The following is a 24,404-nucleotide window of genomic DNA, read 5'->3' as shown; positions in this document are numbered from 1 at the left end:
GAAAGAAAGAGAGAAAGAGAGAATTAGAGAGAGCATATTTAAATTCACACAGGACACCGGATAAGACAAGAGAATACTCCAGAAGTAACAGACTGACCCTAGCCCCCCGACACATAAACTACTGCAGCATAAATACTGGAGGCTGAGACAGGAGGGATCAGAAGACACTGTGGCCCCATCCGATGATACCCCCGGACAGGGCCAAGCAGGCAGGATATAACCCCACCCACTTTGCCAAAGCACAGCCCCCACACCACTGGAGGGATGTCTACAACCACCAACTTACTGTCCGAAGACAAGGCCGAGTACAGCCCACAAAATCTCCGCCAAGGCACAACCCAAGGGGGGGCGCCAACCCAGACAGGAAGACCACGTCAGTGACTCAACCCACTCAAGTGACGCACCACTCCCATGGACGGCATGGAAGAACACCAGTAAGTCAGTGACTCAGCCCCTGTAATAGGGTTAGTGGCAGAGAATCCCAGTGGAAAGAGGGGAACCGGCAAGGCAGAGACAGCATGGGCGGTTCGTTGCTCCATCCTTTCCGTTCACCTTCACACTCCTGGGCCAGACAATACTTAATCATAGGACCTACTGAAGAGATAAGTCTTCAGTAAAGACTTAAAGGTTGAGACTGAGTCTGCGTCTCTCACATGGGTAGGCAGACTATTCCATAAAAATGGAGCTCTATAGGAGAAAGCCCTGCCTCCAGCTGTTTGCTTAGAAATTCTAGGGACAATTAGGAGGCCTGCGTCTTGTGACCGTAGCGTACGTGTAGGTATGTACGGCAGGACCAAATCGGAAAGATGGGTAGGAGTAAGCCCGTGTAATGCTTTGTAGGTTAGCAGTAAAACCTTGAAATCAGCCCTTGCCTTAACAGGAAGCCAGTGTAGGGAGGCTAGCACTGGAGTAATATGATCAAATTTTTTGGTTCTAGTCAGGATTCTAGCAGCTGTATTTAGCACTAACTGAAGTTTGTTTAGTGCTTTATCCGGGTAGCCGGAAAGTAGAGCATTGCAGTAGTCCAGCCTAGAAGTAACAAAAGCATGGATTAATATTTCTGCGTCATTTTTGGACAGAAAGTTTCTGATTTTTGCAATGATACGTAGATGGAAAAAAGCTGTCCTTGAAACAGTCTTGATATGTTCTTCAAAAGAGAGATCAGGGTCCAGAGTAACGCCGAGGTCCTTCACAGTTTTATTTGAGACGACTGTACAACCATCCAGATTAATTGTCAGATTGAACAGAAGATCTCTTTGTTTCTTGGGACCTAGAACAAGCATCTCTGTTTTGTCCGAGTTTAAAAGCAGAAAGTTTGCAGCCATCCACTTCCTTATGTCTGAAACACAGGCTTCTAGCGAGGGCAATTTTGGGGCTTCACCATGTTTCATTGAAATGTACAGCTGTGTGTCGTCCGCATAGCAGTGAAATTTAACATTATGTTTTCAAATGACATCCCCAAGAGGTAAAATGTATAGTGACTCTAATTTGCGGAAAGCATGGTTAGTTATCCGACTCTGACACCATGTTTGAATGTTAAATGACGAGACAGAGGCATTGATGCGAGTAACCAGTCTTGTTCCATATTTTGCAATACATCCGGGTATTTCAAGCACACCGGTAAGAACACAGGAGTTGCAGTAATTAACATTTACCAACAGATGGCATCACTGTGCCATCTTACACCCATAACACCAACTCAATCATCATGTTTGGAAACTTCATAACAGTGGTAGGCTTGATTACCAACAACGACGAGACAGCCTACAGGGAGGAGGTAAGGGCCCTGTTGGAGTGGTGCCAGGAAAATAACCTCTCCTTCAACGTCAACAAAATGAAGGAGCTGATCGTGGACTCCAGGAAACAGCAGAGGGAGCACGTCCACATCGACAAGGTTGCAGTGGACAACGTGAAAAGCTTCAAGTTAAACTTAGTCACTGTCACTAGCTGGCTACCATCTGGTTACTTAGAGGCTGCTGCCATATGTACAATGAGGGAAAAAGGTATTTGATCCCCTGCTGATTTTGTACGTTTGATAATTTCTTTGTCGCTGGACAATCAAATCAATTTATAACATTTTTGACATGCGTTTTTCTGGATTTTTTTGTTGTTATTCTGTCTCTCACTGTTCAAATAAACCTACCATTAAAATTATAGACTGACCATTTCTTTGTCAGTGGGCAAACGTACAAAATCAGCAGGGGATCAAATACTTTTTTCCCTCACTGTACATAGACATTGAACACTGTTCACTTTAATAATGTTTACATACTGTTTTACTAATTTCATATGCATGTACCTACCATCGAGCATCCTGACTGGTTGCATCATTGCCTGGTATGGTAACTGCTCGGCCTCCAACCGCAAGGCTCTACAGAGGGTAGTGCGTACGGCCCAGTAAATCACTGGGGCCAAGCATCCTGCCGTCCGGGACCTCCATACCAGGCGGTGTCAGAGGAAGGACCTAAAAATTGTCAAAGACTCCAGTCACCCTAGTCATAGACTGTTCTCTCTGCTACCGCACTGCAAGCGGTACCGGAGCGCTAAGTCGAGGTCCAAAAGGCTTCTTAACAGCTTCTACCCCCAAGCCATAATACTCCTGAACAGCTAATCAAATGGCTACCCAGACCCCTTTTTTAGGTTGCTGGTACTCTCTGTTTATTATCTATGCATAATCACTTTAACTCTTCCTACATGTACATATTACCTCGATTACCTCGACTAACCGGTGCCCCCGCACATTGACTCTGTACCGGTACACCCTGTATATAGCCTCCACATTGACTCTGTACAGGTACCCCCTGTATATAGTCTCCACATTGACTCTGTACCGTAACACCCTGTATATAGCTTCCACATTGACTCTGTACCGGTATCCCCTGTATAAAGCCTCCACATTGACTCTGTACCGGTACCCCCTGTATATAGCCTCCACATTGACTCTGTACTAAGCATTGTTAGTTAAGGGCTTGTAAGTAAGCATTTCACTGTAAGGTCTACATCTGTTGTATTTGGCGCATGTGACAAATAAAAATGTGATTTGTACTGTATTCTAGTCAAGTCCATCCTATTCAACAATTGCTGTGTGTATATATACTATTCTATCCATGTATTATACAGATATACTACATATTCTATATAGTGTCCATAATGCCTTTACATCCCATCATTCCTATATATATATGTATATGTATATGTATATATGTGTATATGTATATATGTGTATGTGTAAATATGTATGTATATGTATGTATATATATGTGTGTATGTGTATATATGTGTGTATGTATATATATGTGTGTATGTATATATCTGTGTGTATGTGTATATATGTGTGTATGTATATATATGTGTGTATATATACACATATATACATATGTGTGTATATATACACACACACACACACAATCAGACACTGCTCGTCCTAATATGTATATATTTATAAATTACATTCTTTACTTTTAGATGTGTGTGAATTGTTAGATATTACTGCACTGTTGGCGCTAGGAACACAAGCATTTCGCTACACAAGCAATAACGTATGCTAAATGTGTAGGTGACCAATAAAATGTGGTTTTGTTGCTTATTTCCTGTCTTGGTTGTTTCCCTGCATGGTTTTATTTCCTGTCCTGTTTCTCTGTGATGTTTACCACCAAAAAGCACTTGTTACATTTTGAATGCTGCACTTATCAAGAGAACATCCCTGGTCATTCTTACTTCCTCTGATCAGGCGGACGCATTTTGTTTGTGCATTATGTCCAAGTGTTGGAGTGTGCTGCTAGCTATCATAAATAATGTACAGTGTATGTAAATAAATGGTGCCGTCTGGTTTGCTTCATATAAGGAATTTGAAAGGATTTATACTTTTACAATTCACTACAGTGTAAAAACAAAAAGATTGAAGTGGAGGGTGAGTCAAAAAAAAATGTGATGATTGAAAAGGTGAGCGTGGCAGCCTATATTTTTCTCTGCCTGCAAATCGTCCTCCTAAAAGTAAGCTTATATCCTACGTGCATAACATAGCTCAAGAGAAAGTGTATTTCTTGCTGCTTCAAGTTCAATAGCCATAGGTGTGAGATCAGGTGCGGTCTCCATTAAAATAGTAGGCTAGCTAATAGTAGGTTAGCTAATAGTAGGTTAGCTAATAGAAGGCTAGCTAATAGTAGGCTAGCTAATAGTAGGCTATAGCCTATGCAAAGGCAGATAAGTTATGATTAGACTGTACTTTACTACATTAGGTATGAAAATCGTCTCACTCCTAAAAGGTAGGCTATAAAACGTAGTTCAAGTCTCTCCAGCTCTGCTATGAAAGCTACGAGACTTGAAATGGTCACCGACAGTCCAAATTTCCTCTGTGGAGATGAGAGAACCTTCCAGAAGGACAACCATCACTGCAGCACTCCACCAATCAGGCCTTTATGGTAGAGTGGCCAGACGGAAGCCACTCAGTAAAAGGCACATGACAAAAGGCACCTAAAGGACTCAGACCATGAGAAACAAGACTGGGAGACTAGTCAAGATCGAGGGAAAGATGAACAGAGCAAAGTACAGAGAGATCCTTGATGAAAACCTACTCCAGAGCACTCGGGACCTCAGACTGGGGCGAAGGTTCACCTTCCAACAGGACAATGACCCTAAGCACACAGCCAAGACAACGCAGGAGTGGCTCTGGGACAAGTCTCTGAATATCTTTGAGTGGCCCAGCCAGAGTCCGGACTTGCACCCAATCTAACATCTCTGGAGAGACCTGAAAATAGCTGTGCTGCTACGCTCCCCATCCAACCTGATAGAGCTTGAGAGAAACTCCCCAAATACAGGTGTGCCAAGCTTTTAGTGTCATATCCAAGAAGACTCAAATCAAATTGTATTAGTCACATGCGCCGAATACAACAGGTGTAGACCTTAGTGAAATGCTGAATCCAACAGGTGTAGACCTTACAGTGAAATGCTAACTTACAAGCCCCTAACCAACAATGCAGTTTTTTTTATTACAAAAATAAATATGATATTAAACTAACAAATAATTACGGAGCAGCAGTAAAATAACAATAGTGAGATTATATACAGGGGGTACCGGTACAGAGTCAATGTGCGGGGGCACCGGTTAGTCGAGGTAATTGAGGTAATATGTACATGTAAGTAGAGTTAAAGTGATTATGCATAGATGATGATAAGAGAGAGTAGCAGCAGTGTAAAGCTGTAGAAGCTGTTTAGAAGCCTCTTGGACTTGATGCTCCGGTACCGCTTGCCGTGCGGAAGTAGAGAGAACAGTTTATGACTAGGGTGACCGTGATCTCTGCCAAAGGGTCCAAATCATCTCCAATCAATTGAATTTACCACAGGTGGACTCCAATCATGTTGTAGAAACATCTCAAGGATGATCAATGGAAACAGGATGCACCTGAGATCAATGTTGAGTCTCAGCAAAGGGTCTGCATACTGATGAGAACCTGCGTTCTCTGCCTTTTGGTAGGTCAGCCTTGTAAATAAGATTTTGTGCTTAACTGACTTGCTTTGTTAAGTAAAGTTGTAAACATTTCTAAAAAACCTGTTTTTGCTTTGGCATTGTGGGGTATTGTGTGTCGATTTAGAATAAGGCTGTAACGTAACAATTTGGAAAAGTCAAGTTCAGTATATTATTATTATTATTATTATTACATGTTGTGTTTATTTCAGTTTCTTATTATTATTATTATGTTGTGTTTATACTTTAGTTCAGTTTATTATTATTACTATTATTATTATTACTCTTATTAATATTATTATGTTGTGTTTATATTTTAGTTCAGTTTATTATTATTATTATTATTATTATTATTACATGTTGTGTTTATATTTTAGTTCCGTTTATTATTATTATTATGACATGTTGTGTTTATATTTTAGTTCAGTTTATTATTATTATTATGTTGTGTTTATTATTATTATTATTACATGTTGTGATTACATTTTAGTTCAATTTATTATTATTAATATTATTATTATTATTATTACATGTTGTGTTTATATTTTAGTTCAGTTTATTATTATTATTACATGTTGTGTTTATATTTTAGTTCAGTAAATTAATATTACATGTTGTTTATATTTTAGTTCAGTATATTAATATTTACATGTGTTTATTATTACATGTTGTTTATTATTATATGCTGTGTTTATTATTACATGTTGTTTATTATTACATGTTGTGTATGTAAAGTATTTTATTGAGACAGTAAGCCACGGCTGAGAAATGGAACATTAGCCCCTCTGTTGGTCCCAACCTGTCTGTCTTGATTCTCTACTACACGATACTGTCTGACATCACCTGGCCTCCCTCTCTCTCTCTGTTCCTGTATTCTACTACACAATACTGTCTGACCCTACCTGGCCTCCCTCTCTCTCTGTTCCTGTATTCTACTACACAATACTGTCTGACCCTACCTGGTCTCCCTCTCTCTCTCTGTTCCTGTATTCTACTACACAATACTGTCTGCCCTCACCTGGCCTCCCTCTCTCTCCCTGTTCCTGTATTCTACTACACATACTGTCTGACCTCACCTGGCCTCCCTCTCTCTGTTCCTTTATTCTACTACACAATACTGTCTGACCCTACCTGGCCTCCCTCTCTCTGTTCCTGTATTCTACTACACAATACTGTCTGCCCTCACCTGGCCTCACTCTCTCTCTCTGTTGCTGTATTCTACTACACAATACTGTCTGACCTCACCTGGCCTCCCTCTCTCTCTCTGTTCCTGTATTCTACTACACAATACTGTCTGATCTCACCTGGCCTCCCTCTCTCTCTCTGTTCCTGTATTCTACTACACAATACTGTCTTACCCTACCTGGCCTCCCTCTCTCTCTGTTCCTGTATTCTACTACACGATACTGTCTGACCCTACCTGGCCTCCCTCTCTCTCTCTGTTCCTGTATTCTACTACACAATACTGTCTGACCCTACCTGGCCTCCCTCTCTCTCTCTGTTCCTGTATTCTACTACACATTACTGTCTGACCCTACCTGGTCTCCCTCTCTCTCTCTCTGTTCCTGTATTCTACTACATGATACTGTCTAATCCTACATGGCCTCACTCTCTCTGTTCCTGTATTCTACTACACAATACTGTCTGATCTCACCTGGCCTCCCTCTCTCTCTCTGTTCCTGCATTTTACTACACGATACTGTCTGACCCTACCTGGCCTCCCTCTCTCTCTCTGTTCCTGTATTCTACTACACAATACTGTCTGACCCTACCTGGCCTCCCCCTCTCTCTGTTCCTGTATTCTACTACACAATACTGTCTGACCTCACCTGGCCCCCACTCTCTCTCTGTTCCTGTATTCTACTACACAATACTGTCTGACCCTACCTGGCCTCCCTCTCTCTCGGTTCCTGTATTCTACTACATGATACTGTCTGACCCTACCTGGCCTCCCTCTCTCTCTCTCTCAAATCAAATCAAATCAAATTTATTTATATAGCCCTTCGTATATCAGCTGAAATCTCAAAGTGCTGTACAGAAACCCAGCCTAAAACCCCAAACAGCAAGCAATGCATGTGAAAGAGGCACGGTGGCTAGGAAAAACTCCCTAGGAAAAACTCCCTAGAAAGGACAAAAACCTAGGAAGAAACCTAGAGAGGAACCAGGCTATGAGGGGTGGCCAGTCCTCTTCTGGCTGTGCCGGGTGGATATTATAACTGAACATGGTCAAGATGTTAAAATGTTCATAAATGACCAGCATGGTCAAATAATAATAATCATTGTAGTTGTCGAGGGTGCAACAAGCACGTCCGGTGAACAGGTCAGGGTTCCGTAGCCGCAGGCAGAACAGTTGATCCTGGAGCAGCAGCATGGCCAGGTGGACTGGGGACAGCAAGGAGTCATCATGCCAGGTAGTCCCGAGGCATGGTCCTAGGGCTCAGGTCCTCCGAGAGAAAGAAAGAAAGAGAGAAAGAAAGAATTAGAGAGAGCATATTTAAATTCACACAGGACACCGGATAAGACAAGAGAATACTCCAGATGAAACAGACTGACCCTAGCCCCCCGGCACATAAACTACTGCAGCATAAATACTGGAGGCTGAGACAGGAGGGATCAGAAGACACTGTGGCCCCATCCGATGATACCCCCGGACAGGGCCAAACAGGCAGGCTATAACCCCACCCACTTTGCCAAAGCACAGCCCCCACACCACTAGAGGGATGTCTACAACCACCAACTTACCGTCCGAAGACAAGGCCGAGTATAGCCCACAAAAATCTCCGCCATGGCACAACCCAAGGGGGGGCGCCAACCCAGACAGGAAGACCACGTCAGTGACTCAACCCACTCAAGTGACGCACCCCTCCCATGGACGGCATGGAAGAACACCAGTAAGTCAGTGACTCAGCCCCTGTAATAGGGTTAGAGGCAGAGAATCCCAGTGGAAAGAGGGGAACCGGCAAGGCAGAGACAGCAAGGGCGGTTCGTTGCTCCAGCCTTTCCGTTCACCTTCACACTCCTGGGCCAGACTACACTTAATCATAGGACCTACTGAAGAGATAAGTCTTCAGTAAAGACTTAAAGGTTGAGACTGAGTCTGCGTCTCTCACATGGGTAGGCAGACCATTCCATAAAAATGGAGCTCTATAGGAGAAAGCCCTACCTCCAGCCGTTTGCTTAGAAATTCTAAGGACAATTAGGAGGCCTGCGTCTTGTGACTGTAGCATACGTGTAGGTATGTACGGCAGGACCAAATCGGAAAGATAGGTAGGAGCAAGCCCATGTAATGCTTTGTAGGTTAGCAGTAAAACCTTGAAATCAGCCCTTGCCTTAACAGGAAGCCAGTGTAGGGAGGCTAGCACTGGAGTAATATGATCAAATTTCTTGGTTCTAGTCAGGATTCTAGCAGCCGTATTTAGCACTAACTGAAGTTTGTTTAGTGCTTTATCCGGGTAGCCAGAAAGTAGAGCATTGCAGTAGTCCAGCCTAGAAGTAACAAAAGCATGGATTAATTTTTCTGCGTCATTTTTGGACAGAAAGTTTCTGATCTTTGCAATGTTACGTAGATGGAAAAAAGCTGTCCTTGAAACAGTCTTGATATGTTCTTCAAAAGAGAGATCAGGGTCCAGAGTAACACCGAGGTCCTTCACAGTTTTATTTGAGACGACTGTACAACCATCCAGATTAATTGTCAGATTGAACAGAAGATCTCTTTGTTTCTTGGGACCTAGAACAAGCATCTCTGTTTTGTCCGACTTTAAAAGTAGAAAGTTTGCAGCCATCCACTTCCTTATGTCTGAAACACAGGCTTCTAGCGAGGGCAATTTTGGAACTTCACCATGTTTCATTAAAATGTACAGCTGTGTGTCGTCCGCATAGCAGTGAAATTTAACATTATGTTTTCGAATGACATCCCCAAGAGGTAATATATATAGTGAAAACAATAGTGGTCCTAAAACGGAATCTTGAGGAACACCGAAATTTACAATTGATTTGTCAGAGGACAAACCATTCACAGAGACAAACTGATATCTTTCCGACAGATAAGATCTAAACCAGACCAGAACTTGTCCATGTAGACCAATTTGGGTTTCCAATCTCTCCAAAAGAATGTGGTGATCGATGGTATCAAAAGCGGCACTAAGATCTAGGAGCACGAGGACAGATGCAGAGCCTCGTTCTGACGTCATTAAAAGGTCATTTACCACCTTCACAAGTGCAGTCTCAGTGCTATGATGGGGTCTAAAACCAGACTGAAGCGTTTCGTATACATTGTTTGTCTTCAGGAAGGCAGTGAGTTGCTGTGCAACAGCTTTTTCAAAAAATTTTGAGAGGAATGGAAGATTCGATATAGGCCGATAGTTTTTTATAATTTCTGGGTCAAGATTCGGCTTTTTCAAGAGAGGCTTTATTACTGCCACTTTTAGTGAGCTTGGTACACATCCGGTGGATAGAGAGCCGTTTATTATGTTCAACATAGGAGGGCCAAGCACAGGAAGCAGCTCTTTCAGTAGTTTAGTTGGAATATGGTCCAGTATGCAGCTTGAAGGTTTGGAGGCCATGATTATTTTCATCATTGTGTCAAGAGATATAGTACTAAAACACTTTAGTATCTCCCTTGAGCCAAGGTCCTGGCAGAGTTGTGCAGACTCAGGACAATGGAGCTTTGGAGGAATACCCAGATTTAAAGAGGAGTCCGTAATTTGCTTTCTAATGATCATGATATTTTCTTCAAAGAAGTTCATAAATGTATTACTGCTGAAGTGAAAGCCATCCTCCATTTGCGAATGCTGCTTTTTAGTTAGCTTTGCGACAGTATCAAAAATAAATTTCGGATTTTTCTTATTTTCCTCAATTAAGTTGGAAAAATAGGATGATCGAGCAGCAGTGAGGGCTCTTCGATACTGCACGGTACTGTCTTTCCAAGCTAGTCAGAAGACTTCCAGTTTGGTGTGGCGCCATTTCCGTTCCAATTTTCTGGAAGCTTGCTTCAGAGCTCGTGTATTTTCTGTATACCAGGGAGCTAGCTTCTTATGACAAATGTTTTTAGTTTTTAGGGGTGCAACTGCATCTAGGGTATTGCGCAAGGTTAAATTGAGTTCCTCGGTTAGGTGGTTAACTGATTTTTGTCCTCTGACATCCTTGGGTAGGCAGAGGGAGTCTGGAAGGGCATAAAGGAATCTTTGGGTTGTCTGAGAATTTATAGCACAACTTTTAATGCTTCTTGGTTGGGGTCTGAGCAGATTATTTGTTGCGATTGCGAACGTAAAAAAATGGTGGTCCGATAGTCCAGGGTTATGAGGAAAAACATTAAGATCCACAACATTTATTCCATGGGACAAAACTAGGTCCAGAGTATGACTGTGGCAGTGAGTAGGTCCAGAGACATGTTGGGCAAATCCCACTGAGTCGATGATGGCTCCGAAAGCCTTTTGGAGTGGGTCTGTGGACTTTTCCATGTGAATATTAAAGTCACCAAAAATTTGAATGTTATCTGCAATGACTACAAGGTCCAATAGGAATTCAGGGAACTCAGTGAGGAACACTGCATATGGCCCAGGAGGCCTGTAAACAGTAGCTATAAAAAGTGATTGAGTAGGCTGCATAGATTTCATGACTAGAAGCTCAAAAGACAAAAACGTCGTTGTTGTTTTTTGGGGGGTAAATTTAAATTTGCTATCATAAATGTTAGCAACACCTCCGCCTTTGCGGGATGCACGGGGGATATGGTCACTAGTGTAACCAGGGGGTGAGGCCTCATTTAACACAGTAAATTCATCAGGCTTAAGCCATGTTTCAGTCAGGCCAATCACATCAAGATTATGATCAGTGATTAGTTCATTGACTATAACTGCCTTTGAAGTGAGGGATCTAACATTAAGTAGCCCTATTTTGAGATGTGAGGTATCACAATCTCTTTCAATAATGGCAGGGATGGAGGAGGTCTTTATACTAGTGAGATTGCTAAAGCGAACACCGCCATCTTTAATTTTGCCCAACCTAGATCGAGGCACAGACACGGTTTCAATGGGGATAGCTGAGCTGACTACACTGACTGTGCTAGTGGCAGACTCCACTAAACTGGCAGGCTGGCTAACAGCCTGCTGCCTGGCCTGCACCCTATTTCATTGTGGAGCTAGGGGAGTTAGAGCCCTGTCTATGTTCGTAGATAAGATGAGAGCACCCCTCCAGCTAGGATGGAGTCTGTCACTCCTCAACAGGCCAGGCTTGGTCCTGTTTGTGGGTGAGTCCCAGAAAGAGGGCCAATTATCTACAAATTCTATCTTTTGGGAGGGGCAGAAAACAGTTTTCAACCAGCGATTGAGTTGTGAGACTCTGCTGTAGAGCTCATCACTCCCCTAACTGGGAGAGGGCCAGAGACAGTTAATCGATGCCGACACATCTTTCTAGCTGATTTACACGCTGAAGCTATGTTGCGCTTGGTGACCTCTGACTGTTTCATCCTAACATCGTTGGTGCCGACGTGGATAACAATATCTCTATACTCTCTACACTCGCCAGTTTTAGCTTTAGCTAGCACCGTCTTTAGATTAGCCTTAACGTCGGTAAACCTGTCCCCTGGTAAACAGTGTATGATCGCTGGATGATTCGTTTTTAGTCTAATACTGGGGGTAATGGAGTCGCCAATGACTAGGGTTTTCAATTTGTCAGAGCTAATGGTGAGAGGCTTCGGCGTCTCAGACCCCACAATGGGAGGAGCAGAGACCAGAGAAGTTTCGGCCTCCGACTCCGACTCGCTTAATGGGGAGTACCGGTTGAAAGTTTCTGTCGGCTGATTAAGCGACACCGGTTGAGCATTCCTACAGCGTTTCCAGAATCCATGAGAAAGTTGTCCGGCTGCGGGGACCGTGCGAGGGGGTTTATACTAACGTTACTATCTGTACTTACTGGTGCCACAGACGCTGTTTCATCCTTTCCTACACTGAAATTGCCCTTGCCTAACGATTGCGTCTGAAGCTGGGCTTGCAGCACAGCTATCCTCGCCGTAAAGTGATCGTTCTCCTGTATATTATAAGTACAACGACTGCAATTAGAAGGCATTCTGTTAATGTTACTTAGCTTCGGCTGTTTGAAGTCCTGACGAACCATGTCCAGATAAAACCTCCGGGGTGAAAAAGTTGAATGAAAAAAGTTGAGTGAGGGAAAAACTAAATATATACGGTAATGAAAAAGTAAAAACCGTGAAGTAGTCAGGTAGCAAATTAAGATCAACAACAAAACGCACAGCAGCACGTAAACAAGTCTGCAAGTTGTGACCGGAAACTAACCCCTACACCCTAACTAACCCCAACCCCTACACCCTCACTAACCCTAACTAACCCCTACACCCTAACTAACCCCAAACCTATCAAGGGCAGCATGACAGGTCAGTCTAACCCTAGTCCCACCAAGGGCAGCATGACAGGTCAGTCTAACCCTAGTCCCACCAAGGGCAGTATGACAGGTCAGTCTAACCCTAGTCCCACCAAGGGCAGCATGACAGGTCAGTCTAACCCTAGTCCTACCAAGGGCAGCATGACAGGTCAGTCTAACCCTAGTCCTACCAAGGGCATCATGACAGGTGAGGAGAGGGTCCAGAATTAGAATGATGAGAACCCTTTAATCTCCAACTCATCTGACATTACAAAATCAACATTCCATTCCCGCAGATTCTTCCTTTAACTAGCTGTGGAAGTTTGACAGTGTGTTGTTGTTGACAGGCTCTATGACAGTAGGAGACCTGGTGATGGTGAATGGTCTGCTGTTCCAGCTCTCTCTGTCTCTTAACTTCCTGTTGTTGTTGACAGGCTCTATGACAGTAGGAGACCAGGTGATGTTGTATGGTCTGCTGTTCCAGCTCTCTCTGTCTCTTAACTTCCTGTTGTTGTTGACAGGCTCTATGACAGTAGGAGACCTGGTGATGGTGAATGGTCTGCTGTTCCAGGTCTCTCTGCCTCTTAACTTCCTGTTGTTGTTGACAGACTCTATGACAGTAGAAGACCTGGTGATGGTGAATGGTCTGCTGTTCCAGCTCTCTCTGTCTCTTAACGTCCTGTTGTTGTTGACAGGCTCTATGACAGTAGGAGACCTGGTGATGGTGAATGGTCTGCTGTTCCAGCTCTCTCTGCCTCTTAACTTCCTGGGCACCGTGTACAGAGAGACACTCCAGGCCCTGATCGACATGAATACACTCTTCACACTGCTCAGTGTTGACACCAAGATCAAGGTAACACACACCAATTGCACCCTATTCCCTATGTAGTGCACTTCTTTTGGCTCAGAGCCCACCTTGTGCTGGGCTAGAGCTAAGATCTATCTAGAACACTGTAATTACTGACCAGCTGTACACAGTATTCCTAAAGGTTCTATACTTATAGTCCAGTTCTAGAACACTGTAATTACTGACTAGCTACACACAGTATTCCTAAAGGTCCTATACTTATAGTCCAGTTTTAGAACACTGTAATTACTGACTAGCTACACACAGTATTCCTAAGGGTTGGGTTCTATACCTATGGTCCAGTTCCTCTCCTCTGTCTATAGGAGATGGAGCAGGCCTCTGCCCTCCTTTAGACCCCCCCCCACCCCAGGGGGGTCAGGGGTAAGTCTATAGTAGCTAGTCTATCCTAACTCTCCTGTCTCTCTACTCTAGGACAGAGAGCTGGCCCCTCCTCTCTTCGTCACCCCTCAAGATGCCACCATCAGGTTTGAGGATGTCTACTTTGAGTACCTGGAAGGACAGAAGGTTCTAGAGGGCATCTCCTTCCAGGCGCCGGCTGGGAAGAAGGTGGCCATTGTAGGAGGGAGCGGATCAGGGTAGGTACTAATTTAGAAAGGCCTTGACCTGTCTGAAATGGTCATATGAAGTGCACTGGTCAATAGTAGGGTTGCACATTTCTGGTAGCTTTCTCAAAGTCCCTGGAATTGGTTGGGAATAACCAGGAAATCCAGAATCGCCCAAGCAGGATTTCTGGAGAACCAGGACATTTTGGGAATGTTACCAGGATTTCTGGAGAACCAGGACATTTTGGGAACGTTACCAGGACTTAGCAACATTAGTCAACAGTGTTCATCTGTAACATCCTGGTCTGATTGTCCACGTTTCCATGCTCACAGTATTCCACATAGTAGCTCATATTCCACTTAAGGTCTTATTCAGGATGAGCTGTTTACATGCACCTTTAGTATCCTGTTCACAAGTATCCCTGTAGCCCTGAATAAACAGAATATTCCTCATTGAAGTTCATATGGGCTAAATGGAATAGTAACTGAAGTCTGGACACTGGCTGTAGGCCTATGACCTCACCTGTAGGCCTATGACTTCACCTGTAGGCCTATGACCTCACCTGTAGGCCTATGACCTCACGTGTAGAACCAATGACCTCACGTGTAGAACCAATGACCTCACCTGTAGGCCTATGACCTCACCTGTAGGCCTATGACCTCACCTGTAGGCCTATGACCTCACACCTGTAGAGTAATATGTTATTAACTCAGAATGATGCATTTCTTGCAGTTATAGGATACAACAAATGTGCATTTTGTCTCAGGAACAGTAGTGGAGTCATATGTCTTCCTTTCAGCATGTCTTGAGAAAATGCCAAGGCGCGGTTAATGTGTTATCTTTGACTCTGTTATGGAAGCACACCGTATTTCAACCACATCAAATGTCTTATCAAAAACATGTTAAATCGTTTTCATCAGCTTTTGATTTCCTTAAAACCAGTCAAACTGATGACATTTGAAATGTTGCACAGGACCAATCTTTCCAGTGTTTTGGATGCTGTTGAGTTTTCTCCCAGTAACTAATGGAAACAGACAACTTGTTAACTACATTACTGATGCATTAATTCTGTCGATGTAAGACGTTGTTCTGCTGAACACTACTTTATTTAGTCTGTTATGACAGAAGAGTATGTTTATTTAGTCTGTTATGACAGAAGAGTATGTATCTAACTATAGTTTACAAAAAAAATGGCCCACCAAATGTCAGTAATTGTAATGTGGCCTACCAAATGTCAGTAATTAGAATATGGCCTAACAAATGTCAGTAATTATCCTGTTAGGGCTAGGGGGCAGTATTTACACGGCCGGATAAAAAACGTACCCGATTTAATCTGGTTACTACTCCTACCCAGTAACTAGAATATGCATATAATTATTGGCTTTGGATAGAAAACACCCTAAAGTTTCTAAAACTTTTTGAATGGTGTCTGTGAGTATAACAGAACTCATATGGCAGGCAAAAACCTGAGAAGATTCCTTAAAGGAAGTGCACTCTCTGACAAGATCTTGTTCTTCTTGTCTCTGTTTATTGAAGACTGAGGATCTTTGCTGTAACGTGACACTTCCTACGGCTCCCATTGGTTCTCAGAGCCCGGGAAAAAGCTGAATGATGTCATTCCAGCCCCAGGCTGAAACACATTTGCGCTTTTGGCAAGTGGCCGATAAGAGGATAATGGGCTTAGGCGCGTGCACGAGTCGATCCCGTGCTTTATTTTCTTTAGTCTATTTACCTAAACGCAGATTCCCGGTCGGAATATTATCGCTTTTTTACGAGAAAAATTGCGTAAAATTGATTTTAAACAGCGGTTGACATGCTTCGAAGTACGGTAATGGAATATTTAGAATTTTTTTGTCACGAAATGCGCCGTGCTCGTCACCCTTATTTACCATTCGGATAGTGTCTTGAACGCACGAACAAAACGCCGCTGTTTGAACATAACTATGGATTATTTGGGACCGAACCAACATTTGTTATTGAAGTAGAAGTCCTGGGAGTGCATTCTGACGAAGGACACCAAAGGTAATCAAACTTTCTAATAGTAAATCGGAGTTTGGTGAAGGCTAAACTTGCTGGGTGTCTAAATAGCTAGCCCTGTGATGCCGGGCTATCTACTTAGAATATTTCAAAATGTGCTTTCACCAAAAAGCTATTTTAAAATCGGACATATCAAGTGCATAGAGGAGTTCTCTATCTATAATTTTTTAAATAATTGTTATGCTTTTTGTGAACGTTTATCGTGAGTAATTTAGTAAATTTAGTAAATCTGGGTTTTTGTGACATTATATGCTAGCTTGAAAAATGGGTGTCTGGTTATTTCTGGCTGGGTACTCTGCTGACATAATGTCACAACATCCACAGAAGGTGGTGCCTCTCCTCGGTCGAGCGGCGCTCGGCGGTCGTCGTCGCCGGCCTACTAGCTGCCACCGATCTGTGTTTCAGTGTCTGTTAGTTATGTCTGTTTTGTGATTGCACCTGTTTTGTGTTTGTCATTAGTGGGCGGGTATTTAGTCTGTCTGTGTTTAGCTAGGATTCGTGCGGGATTGTTCTTTGTTACGTGTGGTGTTACTTTTATTGTATAGGCATTAGGGTTGCCGGGCTGCGCCCCGTCTGCCTTTTGAGCGGAGCTTCGTTTAACCTGTTATGGCTAGGGGGCAGTATTTTCACGGCTGGATAAAAAACGTACCCAATTTAATCTGATTATTAGTCCTGCCCAGAAACTGGAATATGCATATAATTATTAGCTTTGGAGAGAAAACACTCCAAAGTTTCTGAAACTGTTTGAATGGTGTCTGTGAGTATAACAGAACTCCTATGGCAGGCAAAAACCTGAGATGCTTCTGTTCAGGAAGTACCCTGTCTGAACATTTCTTGCCCTTCTTTATTATCTCTATCGTTTACAAAGGATCTCTGCTCTTACGTGACACTTCACACGTCTCCAATGAGGTCTCATAGCCCGGGAAAAACAGGAATGACGTAATTCAAAGCCCTGGCTGAAACAAAGGAGAGCAAAAGCTAAGTGGTCACTCAATGGACTAAGCCTTAGGCGCGTGACACACCCCGCCCCCGGCTTTCGGTTTTTTCCTCAGTTTACAGACAGGCAGATTCCCGGTCGGAATATTATCGCTTCTCTACGAGATAAATTGCATAAATATTGGTTTTAAACAGCGGTTGACATGCTTCGAAGTACGGTAATGGAATATTTAGTAATTTTTTGTCATATTTTGCGTCATGCTCGTGGCCGAGATTTAGCGTTGGGATAGTGTCTAGAACGCACGAACAAAACGTCGCTGTTTGGATATAACGATGGATTATTTGGGACCAAACCTACATTTGTTATTGAAGTAGAAGTCCTGGCAGTGTATTCTGATGAAGAACAAGCAAGGTAAGAACATTTTTCTTATAGGAAATGTGATTTTGGTGAAGGCTAAACTTGCAGGGTGTCTAAATAGCTAGCCCTGTAACGCCGGGCTATGTACTTACATTATTGCAAAATGTGCTTCATCCGAAAAGCTATTTTAAAATCGGACATATCGAGTGCATAGAGGAGTTCTGTATCTATAATTCTTAAAATAATTGTTATGCTTTTTGTGAACGTTTATCGTGAGTAATTTAGTAAAATCACCGGAAGTGTTCGGTGGGAATGCTAGTTCTGAACGTCACATGCTAATGTAAAAAGCTGGTTTTTGATATAAATATGAACTTGATTGAACAGAAATGCATGTATTGTATAACACAATGTCCTAGGTGTGTCATCTGATGAAGATCATCAAAGGTTAGTGCTGCATTTAGATATGGTTTGGGTTTATGTGACATGATATGCTAGCTTGAAAAATGGCTGTGTGATTATTTCTGGCTGGGTACTCTGCTGACATAATCTAATGTTTTGCTTTCGCTGTAAAGCCTTTTTGAAATCGGACAGTTTGGTTAGATAAAGGAGAGCCTTGTCTTTAAATAGCTGTAAAATAGTCATATGTTTGAAAAGTGTAAGTTTTCGGATTTAGAGGAGTTTGAATTTCGCGCCCCGCCCATCATTGGATATTGGAGCAGACGTTCCGCTAGCGGAACGTGTAGATGTAAGAGGTTTTAAGTCATTTTTGACTGTTATGCTCTCAGCCATATATGGATCTTGCCATTGGATTATTAAATTAAGTTTGTTCCAATGGACCTCAGTCTCCTGCGCTTGACTCACTCCTTAAACGGTTCATTCCGCTCGTGACAGAATCTCGCACCAATTTATGGAGTCAGCAGGGACGGAAACATTTTCAATGGAGGAACAAGTCTCCCAACATGCCCGCCTCCTCCAGCGACTGGGCACGGCCATGGACCAGGTGCTGACCCGATTGGAGAGCTGGGAGCGAGTCGCTCCATCACCCCCACCAGGACCAAGTCATCACCCTGCGCCCCTACCGAATCCAACCGAACCCAGTACAAGCGGGATACGAATCATGGCTCCCAGGGAGTTCGATGGGACGGCCGCTGGGTGCAAGGGGTTTTTGCTCCAGTTGGACCTGTACCTGGCAACCGTCCGGCCCTATCCCTCCGATGAAGAGAAGGTGAGCGTCCTCGTCTCGTGCCTCACGGGTAGAGCCCTGGAATGGGCCAACGCCGTCTGGGAGGGCCCAGACTCAGCGAAGGACAACTACCCAGAGTTCGCTCGCCGCTTCCGGGCGGTATTCGATCATCCCCCGGAGGGCAAGGCGGCGGGCGAGCGATTATTTCATCTGAGGCAGGAGACGAGGAGTGCTCAGGACTTTGCTCTGGAGTTCCGGACTCTAGCCGCCGGATCGGGGTGGAATGAGCGGGCCCTGATTGACCACTACAGGTGTAGTCTACGTGAGGACGTCCGCCGGGAGCTGGCTTGCCGGGACCATACCACCACTCTGGACCAGTTGATTGATTTGTCCATCAGGCTGGACAACCTGCTGGCTGCCCGGGGACGTTCCGATCGGGGCCTATTCATTCCACCTCCCATCCCTCCTGCTCCAACGCCCATGGAGCTTGGAGGGACTGCTGCTGGGAGGACCGGGGGGGGCCTCTCCTGCACCCACTGTGGCCGTAGAGGACACACTGCGGACCAGTGCTGGAGAGGTTCTCCCGGGAATTCAGATGGCAGGCAGAGCACCCCATCGACCCCCCAGGTGAGTCAGCACCAGCCACACCCAGAGCTCCCTGTCGACCACATGTATGTCTCTGTTTTCTTCCCTGAGTTTTCCCCTCACTCCCAGTATAAGGCACTAGTCGATTCAGGCGCAGCTGGGAGTTTTATGGACCGAAGTGTTGCTGATAAGTTAGGGATTCCCCTGGTTAAACTGGACCAACCCTTCTCCGTGCACGCTTTAGATAGTCGACCACTAGGGTCTGGCCAAGTGAGGGAGGTAACAGTGCCACTGGTCATGGTAACGCAGGGGGGTCATGAGGAACGTATCAGCCTGTTTCTTATTGATTCCCCGGCATTTCCGGTGGTGCTGGGACTTCCCTGGCTAGCCTCTCACAATCATCAGATTTCATGGGGGCAGAGGGCTCTTAAGGGGTGGTCGAGGGAGTGCTCAGGTAGGTGTATAGGAGTTTCCATCGGTGCAACCACGGTGGAGAGTCCAGACCAAGTCTCCACTGTACACATTTCCTCTGAATATGCCGATTTGGCTATCGCCTTCAGTAAAACGAAGGCGACTCAATTACCACCCCATCGACAGGGGGATTGTGTGATAAACCTCCAGGCTGGCGCGGCCCTTCCTAAAAGTCACGTGTATCCTCTGTCGCAGGAGGAGACAGTGGCTATGGAGACATACGTCACTGAATCCTTGAGACAGGGATACATTCGGCCATCTAAATCACCCGTCTCCTCGAGTTTCTTTTTTGTGAAGAAGAAGGGGGAGGCCTGCGCCCGTGCATTGATTATAGAGGTCTAAATTCTATCACAGTGGGGTTCAGTTACCCACTACCTCTCATTGCTACGGCCGTGGAGTAATTTCACGGGGCGCGCTTTTTCACCAAACTAGATCTCAGGAGCGCGTATAACCTGGTGCGTATCCGAGATGGAGACGAGTGGAAGACCGCAATTAGTACCACATCTGGCCATTATGAGTACCTCGTCATGCCGTATGGGTTAAAGAATGCTCCCGCCGTATTCCAATCCTTTGTGGATGAGGTTCTCAGGGACATGCTCGGGCAGGGGGTGGTGGTGTACATCGATGACATCCTGATCTACTCCGCCACTCGCGCCGCGCATGTGGCTCTGGTGCGTAAAGTGCTTGGGCGGCTGCTGGAGCATGACCTATACGTCAAGGCTGAGAAATGTGAGTTCTTCCAACAAGCCGTTTCTTTTGTGGGATATCGCATTTCCACCACAGGGGTGGTAATGGAAGATGACCGCGTTACGGCTGTGCGTAATTGGCCGACCCCTACCACTGTAAAGGAGGTGCAGCGGTTCTTGGGGTTCGCCAATTATTACCGGAGGTTTATCCAGGGTTTTGGCCAGGTGGCAGCTCCCATTACCTCACTGATGAAGGGGGGTCCGGTGCAATTGCGGTGGTCGGCAGAGGCGGACAGAGCCTTCCGTCGTCTGAAGGTTCTGTTTACCAATGCTCCGGTGCTGGCGCATCCGGATCCCTCTTTGCCATTCATAGTGGAGGTGGACGCGTCCGAGGCTGGGGTGGGAGCTGTGCTTTCGCAGCGTTCGAGCGCTCCTCCGAAGCTCCGCCCCTGCACATTCTTTTCTAAGAAGCTGAGCCCGGCGGAGCGCAACTATGATGTGGGGACAGGGAGTTGTTAGCTGTGGTCAAGGCTTTGACAGTGTGGAGACATTGGCTTGAGGGGGCACGTCACCCTTTTCTCATCTGGACCGACCACCGTAACCTGGAGTACATCCGGGCAGCGAGGAGACTTAATCCTCGTCAAGTCAGGTGGGCCATGTTCTTTATGAGGTTTCAGTTCACCCTTTCGTACATTCCGGGTTCTCGGAACCGGAAGGCCGACGCACTGTCACATCTCTACGACACCGAGGAGCGGACCATCGATCCCACTCCCATACTCCCTGCTTCCTGTCTGGTGGCACCGGTGGTGTGGGAGGTGGATGCGGACATCGAGCGGGCGGGTCGGTTCGAACCCACTCCACCTCAATGTCCCGCGGGTCGGAAGTTCGTTCCGCTGGGTGTTCGCGATCGCTTGATCCGATGGGCCCACACTCTACCTTCCTCGGGTCACCCTGGGGTGGAACGGACAGTGCGAGGCCTGAGGGGGAAGTACTGGTGGCCCACCTTGGTAGAGGATGTAAGACACTATGTCTCTTCCTGTTCGGTGTGCGCTCAGTGCAAGGCTCCTAGGCACCTGCCTCGAGGGAAATTACAGCCCCTCCCCGTTCCACAGCGACCATGGTCTCACCTCTCGGTGGATTTCCTTACGGATCTCCCGCCATCTCAGGGAAATACTACGATCCTGGTTGTTGTGGATCGGTTCTCGAAGTCCTGCCGTCTGCTTCCGTTGCCCGGTCTTCCTACGGCCCTACAGACCGCGGAGGCCCTATTCACCCACGTCTTCCGGCACTACGGGGTGCCCGAGGACATCGTATCTGATCGGGGTCCCCAGTTCACGTCCAGGGTGTGGAAGTCGTTTATGGAGAGGCTGGGGGTCTCGGTCAGCCTGACCTCGGGTTTCCACCCCGAGAGTAATGGGCAGGTAGAGCGCATTAACCAGGATGTGGGCAGGTTTCTGCGGTCATATTGCCAGGACCGGCCAGGGGAGTGGGCGCGGTTCGTACCCTGGGCCGAGATGGCCCAGAACTCTCAGCGCCACTCCTCTACTAACCTGTCACCCTTCCAGGTCGTGTTGGGGTATCAGCCGGTCCTGGTGCCATGGCAACAGAGCCAGACAGAGGCTCCTGCAGTGGAGGAATGGGTCCAGCGCTCTAGGGAGACCTGGAATGCGGTCCAGGAGTGTATAAAGAAGGCTGGAGAACGACACAAGGAGAGCGCTGACCGCCACCGCAGTGAGGCCCCGGTGTTTAACCCAGGGGATAGAGTCTGGCTCTCGACCCGGAACCTGCCCCTCCGCCTTCCCTGCCGGAAGCTGGGTCCGCAATTTGTGGGGCCATTCAAAGTCCTAAGGAGAACAAACGAGGTGTGTTATAGGTTACAACTTCCTACATATTACCGTATTAACCCCTCGTTTCATGTGTCTCTCCTCAGGCCGGTGGTAGCTGGTCCGCTGCAGGACGCTGAGGTGCGGGAGGTCCCCCCGCCCCCCCTGGACATCGGAGGGGCCCCGGCGTACACAGTCCGGGCCATCTTGGACTCCCGACGTCGGTTGGGGGGCCTACAGTACCTCGTGGACTGGGAGGGGTACGGTCCGGAGGAGAGGTGCTGGGTCCCGGCGAGGGACATTCTGGATGAAGCCATGTTGCGGAATTTCCACAACCTCCACCCGGATCGCCCAGCGCCTCGCCTTCCGGGTCGTCCCCGAGGCCGGTGTCGGCGCGCTGCGGGACCCGCGCGTCAGGGGAGGGGTACTGTCACAACATCCACAGAAGGTGGCGCCTCTCCTCGGTCGAGCGGCACTCGGCGGTCGTCGTCGCCGGCCTACTAGCTGCCACCGACCTGTGTTTCAGTGTCTGTTAGTTATGTCTGTTTTGTGATTGCACCTGTTTTGTGTTTGTCATTAGTGGGGGGGTATTTAGTCTGTCTGTGTTTAGCTAGGATTCGTGCGGGATTGTTCTTTGTTACGTGTGGTGTTACTTTTATTGTATAAGCATTAGGGTTGCCGGGCTGCGCCCCGTCTGCCTTTTGAGCGGAGCTTCGTTTAAAATGTGGCCTACCAAATGTCAGTAATTATAATATGGCCAAACAAATGCCAGTAATTAAAATGTGGCCTACCAAATGTCAGTAATTATAATAGGGCTACCAAATGTCAGTAATTATAATGTGGTCTACCAAATGCCAGTAATTATAATGTGGGCTACCAAATATCAGTAATTATAATGTGGCCTACCAAATGTCAGTAATTATAATATGGCCCACCAAATGTCAGTAATTATAATATGGCCCACCAAATGCCAGTAATTATAATGTGGCCAACCAAATGTCAGTAATTATAATGTCAGTAATTATAATATGGCCTACCAAATGTCAGTAATTATAATATTGCCTACCAAATGTCAGTATTTATAATGTGGCCTACCAAATGTCAGTAATTATAATATGGCCTACCAAATGTCAGTAATTATAATGGGGCCAACCAAATGTCAGTACTTATAATATGGCCTACCAAATGTCAGTAGTTCTAATGTGGCCTACGAAATGGCACAAATTATAATATGGCCTACCAAATGTCAGTAATTATAATGTGGCCTACCAAATGTCAGTAATTATAATATGGCCTACCAAATGTCAGTAATTATAATGGGGCCTACCAAATGTCAGTAATTATAATATGGCCTACCAAACGTCAGTAAATATGTGGCATACCAAATGTCAGTAATTATAATGGGGCCTACCAAATGTCAGTAATTAAAATATGTCCCACCAAATGTCAGTAATTATAATGTGGCCTACCAAATGTCAGTAATTATAATGTGGCCTACCAAATGTCAGTAATTTAATGTGGCCTACCAAATGTCAGTAATTATAATGGGGCCTACCAAATGTCAGTAATTATAATATGGCCTACCAAATGTCAGTAAATACAATGTGGCCTACCAATTGTCAGTAATTATAATGGGGCCTACCAAATGTCAGTCATTATAATATGGCCCACCAAATGTCAGTAATTATAATATGGCCTACCAAATGGCACAAATTATAATATGGTCTACCAAATGCCAGTAATTATAATGTGGCCTACCAAATGTCAGTAATTATAATATGGCCTACCAAATGTCAGTAATTATAATGTGGCCTACCAAATGTCAGTAATTATAATATGGCCTACCAAATGTCAGTAATTATAATATGGCCTACCAAATGTCAGTAATTATAATGTGGCCTACCAAATGTCAGTAATTATAATGGGGCCTACCAAATGTCAGTAATTATAATGGGGCCTACCAAATGTCAGTAATTATAATGGGGCCTACCAAATGTCAGTAATTATAATGGGGCCTACCAAATGTCAGTAATTATAATGGGGCCTACCAAATGTCAGTAATTATAATGTGGCCTA

The 24,404-nt window shown here is 45.3% G+C and overlaps 1 protein-coding gene across 1 annotated transcript in view; it reads left to right on the top strand.

Annotated features, from left to right (window-relative positions):
- The first annotated feature begins 12,844 nt into the window (after positions 1 to 12,844).
- The window catches only part of LOC115206775 (ATP-binding cassette sub-family B member 7, mitochondrial-like), a 46,658-nt gene continuing 35,098 nt past the window's right edge, over positions 12,845 to 24,404 (top strand). Inside the window, exons 1-3 of the mRNA XM_029773976.1 lie at positions 12,845 to 13,046; positions 13,360 to 13,691; positions 14,118 to 14,281. Of these exons, the coding sequence (XP_029629836.1) occupies positions 12,845 to 13,046; positions 13,360 to 13,691; positions 14,118 to 14,281 (698 nt within the window). The remainder of the gene's footprint in view (positions 13,047 to 13,359; positions 13,692 to 14,117; positions 14,282 to 24,404) is intronic.

The sequence above is a fragment of the Salmo trutta genome, chromosome 13 (genome assembly GCF_901001165.1).
Source record: "Salmo trutta chromosome 13, fSalTru1.1, whole genome shotgun sequence".
Taxonomy (NCBI): Eukaryota; Metazoa; Chordata; class Actinopteri; order Salmoniformes; family Salmonidae; genus Salmo; species Salmo trutta.
The sequence above is the reverse complement of the archived record's forward strand: the minus strand, read 5'-3'. Positions and strand labels throughout refer to the sequence as shown.